This window comes from Magallana gigas, chromosome 5, assembly GCF_963853765.1.
Source record: "Magallana gigas chromosome 5, xbMagGiga1.1, whole genome shotgun sequence".
NCBI classification, from domain to species: Eukaryota; Metazoa; Mollusca; class Bivalvia; order Ostreida; family Ostreidae; genus Magallana; species Magallana gigas.
The window spans coordinates 24,757,398-24,772,390 of record NC_088857.1 but is presented as its reverse complement, the minus strand read 5'-3'; the positions used below and the strand labels follow the sequence as shown (position 1 = coordinate 24,772,390).

Genomic DNA, 14,993 nt, shown 5'->3' with positions numbered 1-14,993 from the left:
AAAAACAAACATTGATCCAAGAGCTCCTCTTATGATTTAATGGATAGACAATCATATCTTGGGATATGATAGGGACTGTTCTATAGATGTGCAGTAAGGTTTTCAAAATTTAAATTTTATCCAGGGAGTAAAAAAATAGCAGAAAATTGACGTTTATCACTTCAAAAAAACATAGATCCTAGAACTCCTTTTATGATTTAATGGATAGACACATCATATCTTGGGATATGATAGGAACTGTTCCATAGATGTGCATTACGGTTTTGAAAAATTAAATTTAACCCTGAGGCCCATTACCTTCCGGTACATACCTTTTGATGCCCTTTAAGGATCAAGAATATATATGGTTAAGGGGTGGGGATCTCAACCGCTTTCGAGATATTCGTGCACTTCCTGTTCAAGGGGGGTCATGACCACCCCCGGGCCCATGACCTACATACCCTTTGATGCCCCTTGACACAAGGAACAAGAATATATATGGTTTAAGGGTGGGGATCTCAACTGTTTTGAAGATATTAAGGGACTTGCTGTTTGAGGGGGTCAGGACCACCCACAGGGCCCATGACCTACATAACATTTGATGCCCCTTGACATCAGAAACATGAATATATATGGTTTAGGGGTCATGATTATAACAGTTTCTGAGATATATGGTAATTTCAAATTCCTGGGGGGTGGGGATGACCCCAGGGGTCAGATCTAATAAACCCTATATATTGCCAGTAACAGCCAATATATGATTATGAAAACCCTATATTATTATCTTTGTCCGTTTTCAAGTTACCATTTACAATAAAGTCTACGATTCTTCCTACAAGGTTCAATGTTAGACCCCACACCCTTTTGACACCCCCCTCCCCCCCTCCCTCGAAAAGTGGTTATCTAACCCAAAATGAGAAAAATCAAACCAGGGTGCACAACTAGATATGCAGGCCTATCATATCCTAGAGTTTTGTACAATTCTGTTCAGCCATCTCTGAGAAACCAGTTCAGAGCAGGAAAGAAGAAAAAGAAGATGAAGAATAATAATACATGTACCGTATTAAGAACCGTACAAAAACAATAAGTCTCCAAATTTCATTCGGGAGACTTAATAATAAAGATTAAATAGAGATAGGATCATCAAACATCAATAATTTAAAGATAATTGACAATTTCTGATTCTAAGGGGGTCAGGATGACCCCTTAGGGTCATCACTTACATGCCATAATGATCTGATGCGCCTGCATGACCTAAGGAGGAATAATATCTTTGGATTAAGGTGGGGATGGTTTTTATGATATTTAATAATTTCAGGAAGAGCACTTGGGATCATGACCTACATACCATCTTAAATGCCTTGAACAAAGAAACAATAATATAATATGTACATGATATATGATTCAATTTAAGAACCCAGATATAGATCAATCATCTGTTTTGTAATACTTCCTATGTATATATACATGTACATGTATTAGTTTGTGTTTTGTTCTTTACTATTCATGTTCATGACTGTAGTATGGCTTAGTCTTATTTTAAATTACATTAAAAAATTGTCAAATATATGACTTGGAACCCCCACTCCCAAACAAACTCAAACATAAACTGTTCTCCCCCCCCCCCCCCCCCCCTTGTCGAATGATCTATAAAAATCAAAATATAATTTGGGTGTCTATAAACTTACATAAACTGGTAAAAAATGTGATAAACCACCAGAAAACCAGGTTTATTGAGTTTTTCCAACAAATTGAGATTTTTGCATTTTTATGTTGCTTTGGTATAAATAAATAAAAATACCAAATATTAGAATTCATCTCCTTTTATTTCAGGAGCTATGACGCTGCAAAAATGAGACATGTTTTAAGCAATTTCTCACAATGCATTGAAAATTGGAAGAAAAGTCAAATATGGAAAAGTAATCTAGAAGATAAATACAAAGTTATTAAATAGTAAAAAAACCCCAAAGATTTATTCATTTAAAATATTTTGTGATCAAAATTGAATATAATGGCATCATTTTCTATCAAAGTTTAGTGCAAAAAGGTCATGATTTGAGAAGTTGTACATTAGCTTTTTACATGTAATATAGTTGTCTAAAAACAGAACTTTACGGCTTATCATTTTGAAACATCACACAATTATTCCTATCTAATAAAGGTTATACTAGTAATTAACAAATAATTTTACCTTAAAACTACATACATGTACAAATAATTTCAAATACTGCAATTTATATGATATATGAATTATATTATACATAAATATGTATATTGTGACACTGCACATTACAGTACACAATACACCTAAAATTTCACATCTCAGGAGAGGCAAACTGCTTTGGACATTTTCTTTTCTCTGGGTCTATTTTGACACAAGGTTTTGGACACACAGGCTTAGGGCAAGACTGTAGACTATCTGAAGTATCCCTGCAGAATGGTCTGATTTCATCATAAAGATACCACTGTCTGGCAGCATCAAGACCCTTGGGTGTAATCACGGATGGCAGGGTGTCAACATTAGGTAGTTGCTGTCCTTTCTTCAAAATGTTGATGGGTTTCTCTGCAGAGCTACGATAAGCCTTGACAAACACAACTCCTGGACTTTCTTCAGACATTCTGAAATGGTGGAATTTAGAGATGGATGGTAGTTTCTTGAAGAAAGCTTCAAAGAAACTCGTCCAGTCGTAGAAGGAGACCAGCTTCTCAGCATCGTTGATGAGCTGGGGTATGTTGTGGCCATTTCTTGAGGAGCGCCTCACTGATTCTGCTACCTCATCAAGAGTTTCTGCTGTAGAATGTCTCCACTTCATCTTCCAGAGGCCAAAATGCCAGTCTGGACTAAATTTTGTATGTCCAGCTTCCATCAAGGAAAACTCTATGCTGCGATGACGACCTGTCATTATCCTCCACATGCCATATCTGAGAATTTCAAGACATAAACATTAACATGTGATATATACAAATACTATAAACATGTACAATCTATAAGTTTGTTCACAGATATACTTAAAAACATATGACACTCTTTATGTAAGGAACATTTGAACTTTTTACCTTATCATTGTGTTGTTTTTGTTTTGTCTGGCACAATTGTCCATCTGCAGCACAGCATCCTTCTCTCCATTTCCCCAATGCTCAAAGAAGTGATGTAATAGGCTCACCACAGTATTGGCTCCCTTGCCTACCTCCTCAGCCTCATCCACCAGATAGAATACTTGCTCACCTATAGTAAAAGTGAAATCATTGATTTACTCGCATATTCTTTTCAATATATTTTTACAACCCAAATAAAAGAAATTTACAAATTAGACTTGATTAAGCTTGATTGTTAATGATAAAACATGTACCTGCTCCCTCTGCACACACACCAAAGGCCTGGCATTTTCTGGGGGTTTTGAAGAACAGAGGCCCCACCTCTTGTGCATGATGAGGATAGTGAATCTGCTGAGCAAAGTCAAAGCTGTACATCTGAGTCATGTCCATTGTACATACTTGTCCTAAAAGAAATAAAATTTTGAATGACTATGTAACCTCTAAAATACTTATTACAATGTACATGTACTATTTCAAACTATATAAATCACTCACCAATACTTATGAAATGCATTTACAAATTTCAAGCCTGAATTTATGCAACATATTGCTCACAAAGATTTTTGTTGCTGAGTAGTTCTCGTGCAACTATCCATGACCATTTACGATATCTTGAATTTTGTACATTAATTACTTGGTGTAGACTATCATCTTCAATCAGGAGTGAGTAATAAATAATATTAATTTGACTGTATGCATGGAACCAATTTATGAAAACATTTATTTACCTTTACCAAACACAATTAAATGGTGTATGTGATGAAAGAAATCAAGAAGAAACTTACCTCTTTCAGTTTGATTTAAGTCATGCGTTTGAAACAGTTCTTTGGACAGTAGACACCTTTCTCTGTAGTATTCTCTCTGTTGCTTGGCTTTGTCCAGGTGACACGTGTACTCACCCAGCATGGTTTTCTTTTCCTCTTCTGACAGGTTCCCTGCATTACTGATGTTATGAACATATCTCTGGCATTTGGGACACAGATCAGTAGCTGGCTTCATAATCAGGATGTGTGGTGTTTGTTCCAACCAAACTTTCTTGAACTCAGATAAGCTCACTTGTCTGTCATTTAAAAGAAACCTAATTATGCATAGTTTTGAAGACTACCATGAAATTTTCAATTTCATGTTTTCAAAAAATACAAAACTTTCTGGACATGTACACTATTAATCAAATATGTATATCATTAGTACCGGTAATTATTAGGAATGTTAATTCTTTTAAAGTACATCATGTGCACCATGTATTATAACACACTCTAAAATGCTCAACAGACCCACAAAATATGCACTACATTATTTGGTTATTATTCAGCATGAGTGCATCAATAACTTTGACTATTTTATTAAAACAGAATCACACATACCTATAATTAAGCATTGTCGCTGCTTGGTTATAAAGTTCCCAAATGTCAGACTTTGTCTTGTCAGAGGGAAGCAACAACAGGACTTTGTCACCACGGGTTGAGTAGTTTGGCTGTCTGCCTGGCAGTGGGAGTCCGTTCTTCAATGTATATTCTTTCAAGAACTGAGATATATGCTGAACATCTGTGAGGCTGAGTGCATGTTTAGGGGTTTTCCCAGTGTTTCCATGAATCCTAGGTTTTAGGCCATCTTTATCCAGAGATGCAGCTATGCTGTTAAGCTTGAATTTCCCTATGCCATGGCAAAAAAGAAAAGTATCTCCACATACTTGCTGACCAGCAAAATAGTACTTTTGTGCTACTCTTTCTCTCTTTTGTTTTTTGCTTTTTACTTGTAGACTGGGGCCAGTATGTACTAGATTTCCTGTGTGCGGCAAGTTGAACTTTCACTGTTAAATCTAATTCCTCACTTGACATTTCCTGACACTGTTGTCTGTATTCTAGCATGTGGTCGAATTCGATTTTTGTACTACATGGGGAACCATACAATTTACTGCAACCGCATGTTTTTGTTTTGAATACACCGACAAAATTAACTTCGTCTTGGTCGACAGTTCTGTATTCGAATTCGTGTTGATAATCTGAATTACATGTAGAATCTGAATAATAACCGACACTGTTGTCTGTAGTCTCACTGTCCTCTTCCTCGTCTTCGGACGATGACAATGGCACAAACTCGGTATGATTTCCGAAGTATAAATCATTCAAAGATGTGATTTCATCGATGAAAGGTTCATCTTGGTGACAAATTATTTCGTCGGGCACTTCACTGGCTCTGCTTGACTGGCTCATAATGAATATTTTATCATTCTCCTCTACTTCAGCGTAGCTGTCAATGTTCGCCTGCGGGACTTCCCGCCGATTGTTTATATTGGTTATACTTTCTTTTTTACTACGTTCGATAACTCCGACAAGAAAATACGGGATGTCATTCGTGTATAAAATTGTTTTTCTTATATTGTATAGACCTAAATGTTTTACACGACGTTTTTCCCAAAAAACTTTAATTATGATTGAATTTGACTAATGAGCATTAATTTTGTCAAGGACCATGGAAAAACCCGCAATACTTGTAACGTTACAATTTGGCTATCAATCGATACACAGTAAATAAATATATCAAAAGTTACATTACTATATTGTCGTAAAATTCAATTTTTTGTGTAACACAGATTTAAAATTGACTTTATTTTATTCATAATTAGTTTATTGATCAAAATCGACGTAGTTATGTATGGAAATCATTTCAAAAATGTACAAAACGATTATGGGAAATGTGTCATTCTTTTTTCGTTATAAAAAACGCGACGTTATTGACGTTGTGTTTCAGCGCCGTTTTCTCAATTGTGACGTAAACTCAACAAGCCTGGTTTTGTCGTGGCGACTCACATATGATCAGAGGTCATATTTCTACCTTGGGATCAATAAGTAGTATTCATTGACAAGTTAAAATTAATAACAATAAATTATTCAAATTATAAATGTTTATACTCCACATTCACCCCCCCCCCCCCCCCCCCCAATCTAACCTAGTTATAAAGATTCAGTCTTCTTAATACATTCTTACATGTGTACAGTAGCCAATTTTAAATCATTTCTTGATTGCTTTTTCTCTCGTGATTCACATTAACATTTTGGAAATTGCTTAATTCAATTTTTAAGATTTATAAACAAAATGTTATATGCATCACTTCCATGTGTATTCGCCTATTTGGGGCAATTGTAAAGTCTCCTAAACAAAGCAGTGACATCATTAGGCTAGGATTTACCCACATGGATCAAACACTACTGTATAACATATGAATAAGATAAAATACATTATTATTTCTAGTTCTAAAATGTCAGGGTGTCTCCAAGGGGGCATAATCTACATACAATTTTACACGCAATGACACAAAGAGCAAAAATAAATTATATGGTTTAGGGATGAGATTCTCAGATCTCAAAAGTTAACAAAATATACAGTGTATCATATCATTTCCTATTTCATAAAGGCGGGGGGGGGGTTAAAGACAACACCTGGGGGTCATTAATGTACTTTACACCATTTGATGCATCATAATGACATTAGAAGATAATGTATTTTCCTGTTTCGTGGGGTCAGAACAGTCTCATAAGGTCATGACCTACATTGTATTTGATGCATTATAATACATTAAGAAAGAAATACTCCTTCCTTCCAATTGTAACTCATATAAAAATGATAAGTGTCTACACTTACTTACATGTAATACACAAATTTAATAAGAAATTGTTTATACAGGGTCAATATGGGGTCAACTCAATAGTGCATGCAGTCTGACAAATGAAAAAAATAACTTTTGCAACTAAAATGACAGAAACTTTACAAATGCGATAGGATAGGTAACAATGATAAGCTTATTTAAATATTAAAAGATGATGATACAGTATGCTGTCAAAGGGAAATCACATTTAGAAAGTGAAAGTAGAACTTATATATGTATGCTGGCATATTATATTGTGCTACTGCTACTACATGTATTATGCTTACCTAAATTGGTCAACATCATAATGATAATCCAATTAAAACACAATAATGAATTCCTTTAGCTGATCTTAACTAATCCTTTTCTGCATACGGAAAACACAGACATGTATGTATGGGTGTTGCTAAAACGCGGAACAGAAACGGAACGGAAAGCGGAACGGAATGGAAAATATCATCCAGTTTATCGCTTAAAAAGGGTATAGTCTGGCTAGAAATAATTTACTAAATGTATCTTTTATTTATATCTAATGAATGATTATCAACATGTTGTTATCTTATTAATTAATATTCATATGAATGTCTATCAATTATAGCATTGTATTCATTCGGCTTTAGTTGAGTACGGAAACGGTAAAATCAAATGTATACGAATTGTGAAACATTAACATGATTAAACGAGCAAATTAGCTATAACTTTTTACTTATTTTTCTTATATGGTATTGCTGGCATATCAGCGTAACGTACGCAGTTAGTGAAAGCGTTTTATGCGTGTTTTGAGTATTTTTATATTTCAAATATGATGTACATGTATATACTTACATCAAAATTAAATTGTCGGTGTTCTAGACGATCTTTTATCATACAGACGATATAGTATCATTGAGATGGAAGAAAAAAACCCGTAGGACTGACGACATTAAAAATTAAAATACAGTAAACATTAAAATACCCGGTAATTTGTGAAACTAGTAATTTGTGAAACTAGTATTGTTAGCAATGCAATTTTGTATACGTTTGCATTACTAAGCAGTTGTTTATTCCAGCAGCTATATATGATCCGAATAGAGAGCTCTAGACGTTGCCTGGTTTGATTTTCCGATTATATATTGGGACTATAGTCTGTCGATCCCAAAATATTCATGCAGCACATTTGGACGAATCTAAATCTGTGCACACGATGATGTACATGTAGGCACACAGAAGCAAATCTAAAACTGGTGTCATATAATATTTTGAACCCCGCGATATATTGAACCGGGGTTCAAAATATCGCTGCGATATATTGAACCCCCCCATAAAATATTGAACCCAGGTTCGCTGCCATAATATTTTGAACTCCCTCTCCAATGGGAATTGGAAAAAGGTAGGGGGTTCAACATATCACAGCCATAATATTTTGAACCCCCTCTCCAATACCAATGAAAAATAGAGGGGGGTTCAAAATATCGCGACCATAATATTTTGAACCCCCTCTCCAATGGGAATTGTAAAAAAAATAGGGGGTTCAATATATCACAGCCATAATATTTTGAACCCCCTCTCCAATACCAATGAAAAATAGAGGGGGGTTCAAAATATCTCGGCCATAATATTTTGAACCCCCTATCCAATGGGAATTGGAAAAAGGTAGGGGGTTCAAAATATCGTGGCCATAATATTTTGAACCCCCTCTCCAATAGGAATTGGAATAAGGTAGGGGGTTCAAAATATCAGGGCCATAATATTTTGAACCCCCTCTCCAATAGCAATAAAAAATAGAGGGGGGTTCAAAATATATTTTGAACCCCCTCTCCAATGGGAATTGGAAATAGGTAGGGGGTTCAATATATCGCAGCCATAATATTTTGAACCCCCTCTGCAAAGGGAATTGGAAACAATAATATTTTTAACCCCCTCTCCAATAGCAAAAAAAATAGAGGGGGATTCAAAATATCGCGGCCATAATATTTTGAACCCCCTCTCCAATACCAATGAAAAATAGAGGGGGGTTCAAAATATCGCGGCCATAATACTTTGAACCCCCTCTCCAATGGGAATTGGAAAAAGGTAGGGGGTTCAAAATATCGTGGCCATAATATTTTGAACCCCCTCTCCAATAGCAATAAAAAATAGAGGGGGGTTCAAAATATATTTTGAACCCCATCTCCAATGGGAATTGGAAATAGGTAGGGGGTTCAATATATCGCAGCCATAATATTTTGAACCCCCTCTGCAAAGGGAATTGGAAACAATGATATTTTTAACCCCCTCTCCAATAGCAAAAAAAATAGAGGGGGATTCAAAATATCGCGGCCATAATATTTTGAACCCCCTCTCCAATGGGAATTGGAAACTGTAGGGGGTTCAAAATGTCGCAGCCATAATATTTTGAACCCCCTCTCCAAAGGGAATATTTGAACCCCCTCTCCAATAGCAATAAAAAATGGAGGGGGGTTCAAAATATCGCGGCCATAATATTTTGAACCCCCTCTCCAAAGGAAATTGGAAACAGTAGGGGGTTCAATATATCGCGGCCATAATATTTTGAACCCCCTCTCCAATGGGAATTGGAAATAGGTAGGGGGTTCAATATATTGCAGCCATAATATTTTGAACCCCCTCTCCAATAGCAATAAAAAATGGAGGGGGGTTCAAAATATTGCAGCCATAATATTTTGAACCCCCTCTCCAATGGGAATTGGAAATAGGTAGGGGGTTCAATATATCGCAGCCATAATATTTTGAACCCCCTCTCCAAAGGGAATTGGAAGCAATAATATTTTTAACCCCCTCTCCAATAGCAAAAAAAAATAGAGGGGGATTCAAAATATCGCGGCCATAATATTTTGAACCCCCTCTCCAATGGGAATTGGAAACAGTAGGGGGTTCAAAATGTCGCAGCCATAATATTTTGAACCCCCTCTCCAAAGGGAATTGGAAATAGGTAGGGGGTTCAATATATCGCGGCCATAATATTTTGAACCCCTCTCCAAGAGCAATGAAAATTCGAGAGGGTTTCAAAATATCGCGGCCATAATATTTTGAACCCGGGGTTCAATATTTTATGGGGGGGTTCAATATATCGCAGTGATATTTTGAACCCGGGTTCATAATATCGCATAATATATTGAACCCGGGTTCAATATTTCGCGGTATCAAAATATTATATGACACCGGCAACCGCCACGGGGCGGGAGCATAATTTAATTTTTAATTTTGTTTGTAATAATTATGTAGACCATTATACTTTCTATGACATAAAATGTTAAGATTATTGATTAACTGAAAATTCACTGCAAACAGTTCTACCCCAAATTGCACATAAAGTGCTGCTCATGTCATTATGTGTATTATCATATGGGAAGGGATCTCATCCTTCAGTTATGAAAATTATAAATTTTAATTGTATTACCGGAGCTTGCATATAGCCTTCATTTTTAATTAAACTGGTACAAAACAGTGTTATTTAGGGGCAAACACATGGTGCGGGTATTTACTGTCTAATGACAGCATCTAGTTTGTATTGCAGTGAGAGGATGAGGCAGATTCCCAATTTTATATCTATTCCGTGGCCCAATTGCATTTATGATTTTTGGGTGTATCGCTGGCTCCCCATGATTAGGTATAGGTATATAGAAATCCTGGGGAACTTGTGATTCCTTATAGCCACCCTATGTCCCAACCAAAACTACAAGACGATAATTAATGCTCTAGTCCACCTTGCTCAAGATGTCAAAAATTGTTTCAAAGCCTAGTGAGGCACCATATTACAGCTAATTGTATCAGCTAGGCCAGCCCTGCCAAATCACCCACTATGAATATTATCAAAAATGATCGGCTATTATTGAATGTTATACAAAAAATCCCAAAAAACATAATAATCTGGACCTGCTGGTTATGTGTTATTTGTTGTGCATTTTTATTAAATAGTGATCGACTGTTGTAAAAACAGAATGCTAAATGAAGTGCTAATTATTTGTTAGGTTTGTTAGGTTGTACGATTGTCTCTGATGAAGCAGTCTTTTTTTTCAATTATTCACTCATTATGGTTTTGTTTATATGAATGAAATTGTCTCCATTTAATAAGTACATGTATTGATCATTAAGAGTTGTTAAAACTTTCAAGGTAGAATTCAATATGACTTTAATGAACGATCCACATATATATTTGTTTTCCCTTGGACTGAAACGTCACATTTTCATTGGTTTAAACATAGCACGTGATTGCCTCATATATCTCTATATTTGTTCTGTGAGAATTAATATTAGGCAATATGGCCGTCATTGGTCGACGCTTCGCTTACTCATTTCGACATTTCATAGTATTTAATACATAAACCGCATGCCGTAAGTTCTTAAAGTATTTGGAGTAGTTGCCCTTTGAAATTCTTTAAAATTAGAGTAGTTGCCCTTAGAATTTTGACGTCACATTGTTTTGTCTGGAGCAGAACAAAATGGCAGCGTCGAAATTTGCTCAAATCTCTGCAGAGAACAGGGAGAAAACATTTAAAATTGAAGAGCAACAAAACATTGTAAGTAAACATGGGTGAAGCAAAGATTTTTAAAGAGTATTTGAAAGGTGAGATTGAAAATTTTGAAGAGTTTAAATGAGTTAAATTGGACGAGATGTTAGGCATCTTGTACATGGCTGTGCCATGATCATCGCTATTTGTGAATAAATATGTCGCTTAATAGTCCTCGGGAAAAGTCCTTCGCCTCGCCATCTTTGAGATTGATCAACCCAATATATTTCCGTAGTGAGTCAGTAACTAACCTAATAAGTAATAATGTGCAGGTAATATATGCATGACTATACATGATTAATAATTATTTTAATTTTCTCCAAAGGACTAATTTATTTTTGAAGTAATTTCATATCAGACATGCACTCAGTATCCTCATGCATGCATATGTACTCGTAAATAAGAGCAACATTGGGCAGTTAAATTATCACCTTACACTAATCTCTATGCTGTTTCACTTTTTGTTGATTTAAAAAAAAACAAGAAAGAAACGTACACAAAGCTGTCTGTCAGTGAGATTATTTATTAACAATAAATTTTCTTCAAAAATAACCCCCACCCCCCCCAAATTTCACAAACAAGTACATTTTTTTAAGCCAAAAAAGAAAAAAAGAAAAAAAAGAAGTATAGCTTATTTGACATCTTTTATCTGTTTAGAACTTTTTTAAACTTACCCCTTCAACAATTATCAAACATAACAACCTGGACACTCTCAGTACATTTAATTGCAATGCAAATCTCTTCAAGAATATAGATTTTGGAAAGGTCCATCATCCACACAAAAAAGAAAGAAGATGTCAAAATATACATCTTTTGTGAATATGTATATATGTGTGTGTGTGTGTGTAATGATCATTCTTCTTATTTTATTCTCAATGGCTAGCCTGAGATAATTCTTTTTCATATTCATATTTGTTTTCGTTTTAGGGGGCAAATTGATGAAAACAATCCCTCCCAAAGAGATCAGATATTTGCTCAACAGGTCGTTCAGAAACTCATTGCTGAGCTAGAGAGCAGAGCAGTGGAGCTTCCTCAACAGAACGAGTACTTCTTACTGCGGATCAAATTTCAAGATGTCGCACACCAGTTTAGAGTAAATATATATTGAGATAAATTCATTATTTCATGCTGAAGCTGGTTATCTAAATTTTCTATTCTGTAATGTTTTTCTTCCTTTATACCCTTGTGAACCACCAGAGGAAAGGATTTTATTGTATAAAAAAATCTGTTTGTTAATTAAAATAGATTTTTTCATTTTAGAGTAAGTGTACTGTGGCAACTTAAATTAATGTATTGATAAATTTTGATGATGAAAGGAGAGATAGGGCAATATTTATGACATTTTCAAAAAACATACATAATATCAAAAAAGTTTTAAAGTGTTTCTTATCTCCAGATAAATTCTACATTGTATTCTGCTTTTTGTTTCTATTGCCATGTTCAGACCCACTATGCCCAGAACCCAATGGAACTCGTCCGCATTTTCAAAAGAAACCTTGCAATGGAAGAAAGTCTGTTACGTCAGCATGAAAATGTAAGTGTCAGCTGCAGATTTTGGTGATTGAAGTCTTTACATTGTACCATACATGGTGTAAAGCATTTTTTACATGACTTTGCGTTTTTCAATGTTTAGTCAGATCAATTTTGGCACCAAACCCAATATTTAAATGCACATTACATAAAATACAAAAAGCCTCACTTTGCCCTCGATTACTTGGCTTGACCCATGAGATTTCCTTTTCCCAGAAATGCTGATATGTACACAGATGTCGTTTTCTTTTTGTTGGTGTAGATTCCGCTGGCCCTGATAAAGACCTCTTTCTATTGGAAGCCATCGCACTTAATGATTTAAACCCTTGGTTTATCAAAACAACTCACGATAATAATTAAAACCTACCTGAACTGAACACTTACCTGTTATAGCTATCGGCATTGTTTACGTAAATCGAAGCATGGGTTCATAATTGGAAGTTAAACGCGCAATCTGAATTACGAACCAAATCCAGAAATCAGGAGATTTTCGGGTTGTTCGACAAAAATTGGGTGAAATGCATGACCCGCTTGGTCATAAAAAATAATCGGGTGAAGGGTCGAAAAATTGGGTGTGACCCGCCGAATCTGGTCAGTTGGCAAGTATGTTTAGTCTAGTACATGATTTTCTAACATATTAGTATAAATATAAAAGGAGGAAAAAGTGTTCATTAATTATAACATGTGCAAAAAATATTTAATCAAAAAATGCAAAGCAGCTGTTGGTTTCCTTTTTAGCTCCCTGAGACGAAGTCAGGGGAGCTTATGCAGTACCCCTGGTGTCGGCGTCGGTTTCGGCGTCCGGACCTTGTTAAAGTTTTTGTTGCAGGTTCTGTACCTAAGTTATTACTTGTCCTTTCTCACCAAACTTGCATGTATGATGTATCTGGATCTACTTATGGACTTGAAAGACTTGGATTCTAAATCTGAATCCTGAATTTCAGATGCTGGAGGAGGTTAAGGTTTTTGGAGCAGGTTACAGTTTTTGGTGCAGGTGCTCTTGATAGCAATATTTAAGTTGCTATTGGTCCTAACTTCACCAAACTTGCATTGATGGTGCGTCTTTTGATACTGATGCACTAGACAGGCTTGAATGCTGAATCTGAGCTATAGGTTTCGGATACTGGAGGAGGTTAAGGTTTTTAAAGCTGGTTAAAGTTTTTGGAGCAGGTGCCCTCTGATGAATATATCTTGTTCCTAACGTCACCAAACTTGCATGGATGGTGTGTCTTATGATACTGATGCACCAAACAGGCTTAAATGCTTAATCTTAGCCATAGGTTTCGATGCTGGAGGAGGTCAAAGTTTTAGAGGTGGTTAAAGTTTTTGGAGCAGGTGCCCACTAATGAATATATCTTATATTAGTTACTACTGGTCCTTACTTCACCAAACTTGCATTAATTGTGTGTCTTATGACACTGATGCACCAGACTCTGAGCCATAGGTTTTGGATGCTGCATAAGGTTAAATTTTTTGGAACAGGTCACATGTTTAATAGATAAAAGTACTTTTTTAAACTTGCTTAGTTGTTTAAATTATAATATAAATGAATCGCAGAGGTAGCTTCAGATGCAAAGCTGGATCTCCATTATCAAGGATGCTGAAAAATATATCTTAGTTATTATTGGTCCTAACTTCACCAAACTTGCATGGAAATTTTACTATATCATGTGATTTAGTAAAATATTAAACATACAATAACTATGATATGATATTATGATACTGATGCACCTGACAGGCATGGATGCTAAATCTGAGCCATAGGTTTCGGATGCTGGAGGAGGTTACAGTTTTAGAGCTGGTTAAAGTTTTTGAAACATATGCCCTCTTATGATGATATCTTAGTTATTACTGGTCCTAACTTCACTTAACTTGCATGATGATGCGTCTATTATTATAATATTATGTGTTATATTGTAAAAATTATTTGATGCAAAATGATATTGTATCAATTTTTTTTTATATTTTATGATATGATATTGTTTCATAATATTGTTATGTATAATATTGTACATTATGATACAATGTTGTATAAAATGATTTTATATAATTAATATATTATTTATTTATAATATACTGTTACATATGATATTGCATTCTATAATATTTTGTTTTCCCTCGGACTGAAATGTCACACTTTCATTGGATTAGCTCAAGTGAGCTTTTCTGATCACCTTTTGTCCGTCGTCTGTCCGTCCGTCTGTCTGTCTGTCCATCCTTCCGTCTGTAAACTT

At 35.3% G+C, this 14,993-nt stretch overlaps 2 protein-coding genes across 7 annotated transcripts in view; one reads left to right on the top strand and one right to left on the bottom strand.

The window, feature by feature from the left end:
* Positions 1–14,993, top strand: part of LOC105335326 (signal transducer and activator of transcription 5B) — a 179,915-nt gene that overhangs the window by 47,961 nt on the left and 116,961 nt on the right. For all 5 annotated transcript variants that reach the window (XR_010714000.1, XM_066084668.1, XM_066084669.1 and 2 more), the window contains exons 3-4: positions 12,157–12,322; positions 12,674–12,763. Coding sequence is in view for 4 of the 5 variants with exons in the window: in XM_066084668.1 (XP_065940740.1) it covers positions 12,157–12,322; positions 12,674–12,763 (256 nt within the window). In the remaining variant the exon portion in view is untranslated. The remainder of the gene's footprint in view (positions 1–12,156; positions 12,323–12,673; positions 12,764–14,993) is intronic.
* Positions 1,690–5,883, bottom strand: LOC117682681 (uncharacterized). Of its 2 annotated transcripts, XM_066084670.1 has the most exons (5): positions 4,440–5,883; positions 3,861–4,135; positions 3,330–3,479; positions 3,037–3,205; positions 1,690–2,901 (listed from the first exon to the last, which is right to left on the bottom strand). In XM_066084670.1, the coding sequence occupies exons 1-5, from the start codon at positions 4,451–4,453 to the stop codon at positions 2,295–2,297; spliced, it is 1,215 nt and encodes a 404-aa protein (XP_065940742.1). In that variant the 5' UTR covers positions 4,454–5,883; the 3' UTR covers positions 1,690–2,294. The 2 variants fall into 2 exon arrangements, with proteins under 2 accessions (XP_065940742.1, XP_065940743.1); XM_066084671.1 differs by lacking the exon at positions 3,330–3,479.

Coding starts and splice junctions, on each gene's coding strand:
- LOC117682681 (XM_066084670.1), bottom strand. Junction 3,480..3,860: donor CTTAAATCAAACTGAAAGAG/GTAAGTTTCTTC, acceptor TATTTCTTTTAG/GACAAGTATGTACAATGGAC. Junction 2,902..3,036: donor AAAAACAACACAATGATAAG/GTAAAAAGTTCA, acceptor TGAAATTCTCAG/ATATGGCATGTGGAGGATAA.